At 36.2% G+C, this 8,145-nt stretch overlaps 1 protein-coding gene across 1 annotated transcript in view; it reads left to right on the plus strand.

The window, feature by feature from the left end:
• Nucleotides 1–288: 288 nt before the first annotated feature.
• Nucleotides 289–8,145, plus strand: part of LOC112513343 (upstream activation factor subunit spp27-like) — an 8,733-nt gene continuing 876 nt past the window's right edge. The window contains exons 1-5 of the mRNA XM_025119578.1: nt 289–644; nt 4,928–5,042; nt 5,146–5,320; nt 7,009–7,062; nt 7,510–7,688. Coding sequence (XP_024975346.1) covers nt 358–644; nt 4,928–5,042; nt 5,146–5,320; nt 7,009–7,062; nt 7,510–7,688 — 810 coding nt within the window. The 5' untranslated portion in view covers nt 289–357. The remainder of the gene's footprint in view (nt 645–4,927; nt 5,043–5,145; nt 5,321–7,008; nt 7,063–7,509; nt 7,689–8,145) is intronic.

Here is an 8,145-nt window from a genome sequence, read left to right on the forward strand (position 1 = left end):
GTTTTTGAAATTACACTTTTCATCCATATGGTTTACAATTTATTGTTTTCATCCTTATAATTTAAAATTTATTATCATTTTTACATGCCACATGGACTGAAAACGTAATTTACTCTTCAATTTTTTATGTAACAATCATCCAAATATAAATTCATACAAGTGGTAGCTTGTGAAGTTAAGCTATACTTTGAGGGTGAAATTGATATAATATAAAGTATATGGGGTTAAATTGAAAAGTGTGAATTTGGTGGTGTACCTATTCCTATTCTCTCCCCTCGAAAACAATTTCATTTTCAGGCGGCGTTACAATCAATCCACCGCCAACCGAATTTCAATTAGCGCCGCCGACGACGAAGAATGGTGTCGGACTCGGAGCTCGTCGGCCGGCTTCGGGAGTTCTTAAGCACGTCTGATCTAAACACGACCACAACAGCTAGCGTACGCCGGCAGCTCGAGCAAGATTTTGGAATCGATTTGAAGAATAAAAAGGCGTTTATTAGGGAACAAGTCGATCTTTATCTCGAAAGTCAACAACAGAACGAAGATGATAACGAAGGAAACGATGAGGAAGAAGAAGAGGAAGTTGATGAAGAAGAAGAAGAAGAAACCAGCAATGGCAAGAGTGGTGGTAGCAGAAAAAGAGGGTTAGTTGTTAATTCGTTTTATCGAATTATGTTTTTGAATACTTTATTGAGTTGATTACTTCTTCTGTTCATAATAGATGATGCACACTCAGTCTCATCGTCAAATTTGGTATCCTACACTTCCAAATTGATACCGATTTTAAGATTGCTAACCGAATGAAACAATATAACAAGTACTTGCAATAGAATGATGATGATGAAATCAATTTGTACTAATTTTGACACCACAAACATACAATGCAGCTCCTTTCCAATTTATTTTCTTGGACCCTAGGTAAGTGATTTGTCAATCGTTGGAAAGTTTGGAGAAATCTGTTTCTTTTGCTATGGTGTACGGACTGTTTATTAGCTCCTATAAATTCGATGCATTTTTTTAGAAAAGAGAGCATAGTAAGTGTTGGTTTGAATGTGAATTGAAGTGGTAATCATGAATTTGCATTGTTGGAAAATATTTTCTCACTATTTTTCTTCATAATCGGGTAGATACTCTCTACTCAATGAAGCTTTTAGTTTAAGAAATTCTAGAAGGTCAGTTCATATCTTAGGTAAAGTAATCAAAAGTCCTCAAAGGCATGGTTGTTGAGTTATATATATATATATAATATATTCAATCAATTAGCGTGTGCAATGGATGTATATCTGTGTTAACAAGATTTGGACATCTTTTGCACGGAACAAGGAAGCTGCTCTCGCTATATGAAGGTAAGGAAGTCTTGTAGATAGTGGCCCAACCCAATAAGGTTTGGTTAAGGTAAATAGCTCTCTTTTATTGACCATTGAGGATCCATAACCTTTTTAGCTTATCTAGTTTATCATGTGAATGCAATTTTTGTTGATTTACTTTCTCCATTTGGAAGAACTGGGAAAAATCCATAACTTCAGTTTGATAGAAATTTCTTAACAATAAGAAAATGTTGGTTCAAGTTTTTTGAAGGACTTGGAAACCACTTCCAAGGGGATTCAAACGTTTGTTGTCTTGGCGTTGATGCATTCTTGTAGTTCTTTGGGCAATATACAAGAGCAGGATTCAAGTTTTGAACGTCAAGGTTATCCTAAGAGAATCACCATCACTTGTACATGCCCAGTTGGGTGTTGATATTGATGTTTGTAACAAATGTCCATCATATGTGAATTATATCTAATAGGTTTGACTTCAAATGGCGAAGCATTTTCTTTTTGTTAGAGACAATAATAATATTGATTTTCATTATGGTTAGTGTATGTTTAGTGGACCTCCATTATTTTTTCAATCAAAGATAGGAAACAGACTGAAACCATCCAAGTGGATTCTCTCTCTGTGTGTGTATATATATAAACTTTAGAAGTCAATCCTATTTATCTTTGATATAAGCATTTCTTTGTTTGGGAAGTAATCCACTAACTCCCTCAAATAGTTGGAATAAGTTCCTTTTTTTCATTGATGTTCTCATATTTCTGAAAAACCAAAGGTCTTCATGAAGAATCAAATTGTTCCTTTGTACCTTCTATTTTGCATTGTTGCTTTTCAAGTTGTCCTTGGTTAACTACGAATGATCTTGTTTATGTTTTTTATTGATATACTTATTCTTGTGTGCCATATGCGCTATAGTCTGAAGCCTTGTGTAGTTTCTTCCAACAAGAACTTTTATTTCTTACATAACCTATTCTTGGCTGATTACCAACATTAAGTGACAAACTTAAACTCCATCTTCATACCAAGGGAGTGTGTGGCGGAACTACTTATTGTATGCAAGAAGGGAGCCATATGGGTTTAGGAAAAGTCACATAGGAATCTGCACCTTGTCTTGTCTCCAAGGTCGCCTTTGGCACCGCAGGAAAATGAGGGCTGCACGAGACTTTCTGGGTGCATTCTCTACCAAATGGAGTTTTTCTTCACAAAGAACTTTCTTGTAAACCGCCTTCACCCCGGCCTACGTGTGCCATGCTGAAGCTTGACAAGAAAAAAATAATAAGAATATGCGTGGTGTCTCCGGAGAAGATGATCTCGAGCCCAAAAAGGGATGCAACACTAGGACTTCCGAAGGACTCACCTAATCCTAGTACTGGTGTTGCCCGAACATGCTTAACTGCAGAGTTTTCAACTTTTCATGGTATCTGGTGTGTTAGTGCTATGGTATGATTGAACAAGTTATTCAGGGTGAATTTGAACAAAATATCCTGTCTTTGCTATAATTTTTAATACAACTAATTTTTTTTAGAAAGGGGAAACACTAGCAGTCACTCAGTGAATGGCTGTGAATGGATGTACATGATACTCATCCTTGCGAAGTGACTCACTTGTCACATATATAACAAGGAAAGAAGTTTTTAATCTATTTCCGTCTCTTCTTTACCATATAGCCTTAGCCCCATGTACTTGGTCAAAATGCCATCTTGTTTTTTTTATTTCCTCATGAGATTGCATGAAATGCCATCTTTTTTTTTATTTCCTCATGAGATTGCGTGTAATTGATGTTCATGCATTACTTTCTAAATCCAATCCAGGTCGATAAGATACTTTACTTGTCATTATATTACTTTGTCACAAGCGGTGTATGCTTGCACTTATTTTTGCGCCCCCATTTCGCACCCATTTAACATTATGGTACCCTCCTTTATAAGCTTCATGATCGAAAATGATGCCATTGTGAAAAGTCACACAACTTCATCAAGAAACTTGGAAACTCATACTGAAGAGCTACTTATCATGGTGAAAAATCTGCCCCAAGATCCCTTTCTGTTGTTCAGTATGCTACAACTTTCAGTTGTTGCCCAATATGTTGTTTGTAAGGGTCGAAGTTTGTGTCTTATTGAGTTTTTTGTTTTATATCCTGAGCTGATAGCAGGTGGACATTAGGTGGTAGGGTGTAGATCTTTTACTTGAATGATTTTTGGCAAGATAGTTCAGGTGGTAGACACGCTATTGTATTGGTTGCTCCATGCTGTATCGTGGGAAAGACAGATCGCATTAGGCTGGTGGGAAGCACACACTTTCTGTGGCTAAGGCCTAAGAGACAAGGTACAGAGTTGGGAAGACAAGGAACAAAGAGATGAGCGGTAGTAGCAGTTCTTCCTTATACATAGCATGGTAATTGAAATAAAGCAAGAAGTATAAGGGTTGCAGGCTTTTGTATACTTGCTGCAGGACAACGAACACAACACTGATCGTACAAGCTGAAAATAGACGAGTACAAGTCGCGCCAAGAAGGACAAAGTGAAGGGAACAAGAACAAAAGCAGCAGGGATTCGCGTTGGCAGACAGAAAACAGCTGTCATATCACAGCAGAAAGTGTAGTTTTCTCCAACAGTGTAAATGGGTAGTAATAATAGTAGTAGTATTGGTAGAAATCAAGGTGTGCTTGCTTTAGGAGAAATTTTTCTTATTTTGGGTCATCATAGTGGTTTTTAGAGTTCACATTTTGTGTTATGTTCTTAAATACTTTATCATTGTTGTTCCTTTTTGCTATATTTATGGGCTAAATCCCTCTTGAATATAGATATTGAACTAACTTCTGAGTTAGATTGTGTGCCCAATATGCTATATCTTGAAAGCCTTGTGTTGTTTCTTTCAACAATAACGTTTGTTGTTTCTTTCAACAATAACATTTATTCTTACGTCACCAACACTAAGTGACAAGTTTAATTCTACCTTCATGCTAAAAGGAGAATGTAGTGGAACTAATTGTTGGATGAAAGAGGTTTACCCTATGAGTTTAGCAAGTGTGACATAGGAATATGCATCTTGCCTTGCATGGTCTTCAAGAGTGAAAGTCAGCAGAAGATTCACTCAGTGAGTGGCTGTATAGGAAACTCAATTTCTGGCTAGCTACTCACTTGTTTTCTCTTCTAACGTGTAGCGGGTCTGAAACACAATCGACTAGGAAAGGAGTTCGTAATCTGTTTTCTTCTCTAGTTCTTTACCTTATAGCCTTAGCACCACAGACTTGCTCAAAACCTCATCTCACTGTTTCCTTATTTCCTTATATTATTGCATCATAATTGATTTTCACGCAATACTTTCTAAACCCAATCCCTGTTGATACAATACTCTACTTATCATTATATTACTTGGTCACAACAGTGTATACTTGCACTTATTTCTACACCATCATTTTGCATACCAACATGTATGCATTTTATTGCTAACTTTATACTAGAGTAATTTGCATACAACTGTAAAAACATTCAACTTCCTGATTATTGCGTTAAATAAGCTCAGTTAAACTACAGAAGATGCTTTAATTACAAGTTATTGACATTGAGCATGTTACTTCTTTTAAACGCAAACCTCTCTGTCTAATCAGGTCAAAAAAGGAGAACAAAGAGGTGAAGAAAAAAGGGGGTGGATTTACCAAGTTATGTAGTCTTTCTCCCCAACTTCAACAATTCACTGGGGTACCCGAATTAGCCAGGACTGAGGTAGTAATAGTGTTCTGCATTTTTTTTTGATCTTGTGATCATTGTCTCAGTTAGATATACATTTCCAGATATATGTTATATCTCAATAGCATCTTCATCCTAGGTTGTTAAACAACTTTGGATCTACATTCGAGAACACAATCTGCAAGATCCAGCCAATAAAAAGAACATACTTTGTGATGGTCCATTACGTGAACTCTTTGGTGTGGATAGTATAGACATGTTCCAAATGAATAAGGCTCTTGCAAAGCATATATGGCCGTTGAATTCTGATGGTGGTACTACCTTCTTTTCTCTCTCCCTCTCTCTCTCTATGCATTCATATTCTTATTGTAGAATTCATTTGCACCTGCTATTTTTTTTGTATTACATAACAAATTCTATCTATCTTTATAGTTATAGGCTTATAGCAGTGCAAATGTGCAATTATTAAATTCTTATTCAGAAACTTGGCTGTACGAAGGTTATACCACTATTGCATAGTTTTGAGAATCTCTATGGGCAGATTTAACTATACATTTAATACCTTGCAAGAAAAATGCTATTACAGCTGAGTTATCCATGACACTGAGCCAGAATTGGCACAGAATGGTGAGTGGTAAGAATGGTTGGAAGTCGATTATTATCGTTTTAACATCTCACTGCTGATTAAATATGTTCTTTTTTTTTCCTGCCCAAAAATAAGAAAATGCACATTCTGAACTTGGATCATTAGATAGGTTTATCCAATCTCTTCATCAACGACCTATAGTTCACTCTGAGTGCTTAGTTTCTTTGTCTAACCACCTGCATGATTTTAACATGCATTGTATATGCAATATTTGGTAGTCTAAAGTTGTGGATATCAAAAAGACTTGACAATGTAACCCGTTTCTAGGCTCAAATGTTTTTGCACATCTTAAATTTTACCATCTATAGATATTATGTGTGTATGTATACACACACATACTTGCATACCATATGCATATTAAAAACTGTGAAAACCCAGTTTACATGTGCTGTTTCACATATGAAACGATACATATTTGTAGTCTAAAGTTGTGGATATCAAAAAGACTTGACAATGTAATCCGTGTTCTAGGCTCAAATATTTTTGCACGTCTTAAATTTTACCATCTATAGATATTATGTGTGTTTGTATACACACACATACTTGCATACCATAAACATGTTAAAAACTGTGAAAACCCAGTTTACATGTACTTTTTCACATATGAATCGATACATGTGAAACTTTTAGTATTGTTTCATATATCAAACGCAGGTTTCATGTGAAAAAAACATGTAAATATGTTATACGTTTCTTATTTGAAACACACACAGCGACACAAGAACAAAACATGTGAAACACCTTGAATCCCATCTTAAATTAAATTGAAACAGCGATTTTTAGGTGTTCCCTTTAACCTACTCATGTTGAACCTTAATTTCCTTTTTACTAATTTCCTGTGTTTATTCATTTCTGTGCAACCTTTAATAGAAAATGCTCATGCTCCTTCCCTGTTTGGGGTGAACCTGAATCTCACATGATCAATACATGTTACGTTTCTGTTTACCATTAAGACACCACGATTTCTCATAATTTGCTTTAGAATGTGTTTGGTACGCAGACAGGATAGGACAGGACGGTCGAGAGTGAGGTAGGCGGGTAAAGAATTTTAGAGGGTTTTAATTGACAGGGGTAGTTAACTAATTTATCAATCTTGTCTCATTTCTTTGATCTTTGTTCCACCAATTCTGATGGTACAGGAAAAAATGCATTCTTGTCCGACTCACGTCTTGTCCGACTCACGTCTTGTCCAGTTCAATGTCATGTTAAACGTTTGACACAAGTTTTTGTACTGTCTTGTCCTATTCAGCTTACGACTCGCACCCTTAAATGCTTACAACTTACCCCCTTTGGGTACATCATCATTCCTTATTGTTGACCATTTTACTTGGAAGTGATGGAAGTTTTTGCCTGCAGCTCCAGTCAGTTTAGCACCAAAGGAAAAGCCGCAAAAGAAGGAAAGAGAAGAAGGTGCGCTTAGTGTACAAGTTAAATTTACTATGCATGCTTTTGTTCTAACCTTTATTTCTTATTCTTCGGCGTTAAATCTACCAAGGCAACAGTTGTATCATTTTCATCTAATTTTAATCGAATTGACTAACATAAACAGTCAATTTGGAACAAGAACGAGGGAAAAACACTTTGATGCAGTCTTATTGGTTTTATGATGATTTATTTTAGGTAACCTGATTAAAATTGAACGAAAATAATGTAATGCTATGATTGTGACTATATAAGTATGTGATTGATAGCTCTTTTTGTTCATTTCTGAAAAATAATGTAAAGGTATAATGATGTTTTAATATGTTTTTCCTATCAATAAATGGTACTTCATAATCCCCCGAGGCCCTGACCCACACCAATCCAACAAACAAAAAGAATGAATTAAAATTTTGGGCTCAATTGTTTGTTTTACAGATTCAGAAGAGCCGAAAAGAAAGGAGAAGCGGCAAAAGGGTGCTGGTGGTTCTGGTATTCTTGCTCCAATACCACTTTCAGAAGCTCTAGTGAAATTTCTCGGAACAGGAGAAAATGCATTGGCGCGTTCTGATGTTGTGAAGAGAATCTGGGACTACATTAAACAAAATAACCTTCAGGTATGTCATCTTTTATCATGATTAACTTCTGTCATTCAGACCGTCCATTCAGGACACTTACCAAACAACAATTTTTCATTATGCACTAAATCATACAGAGCCTCTTAATCATTCTCCACCAAATCACGAAACTACCAAACAACCCCCAATTATGGTAGGTCTGTAACCTAGTCCACCCGTTGATCGTGTAAGTGGCGTCTCCTCCTGAAACGCACAAGATAATACCCTAGTAAACAAATGTGTCACATCAGTCGTAATTATGTCTTCCCTACTTTTTTGTACTATCCGTATGATTAACGTGCTACAAAAAAATAGTCTACTTTGATCCATGTTGAAGCATGTCAGCAAATTCACTAAATTAGGAAGCATTATGATTTGGAGATCCTCAGACAGAACCTAACCAAACGAGCCTAACATATCCCCACCCAGAGGTTGGATCTTTTTGTGTGTGTGTGTG

The sequence above is a fragment of the Cynara cardunculus genome, assembly GCF_001531365.2.
Source record: "Cynara cardunculus var. scolymus isolate 2C chromosome LG 5, CcrdV1, whole genome shotgun sequence".
In the NCBI taxonomy this organism is placed as follows: Eukaryota; Viridiplantae; Streptophyta; class Magnoliopsida; order Asterales; family Asteraceae; genus Cynara; species Cynara cardunculus.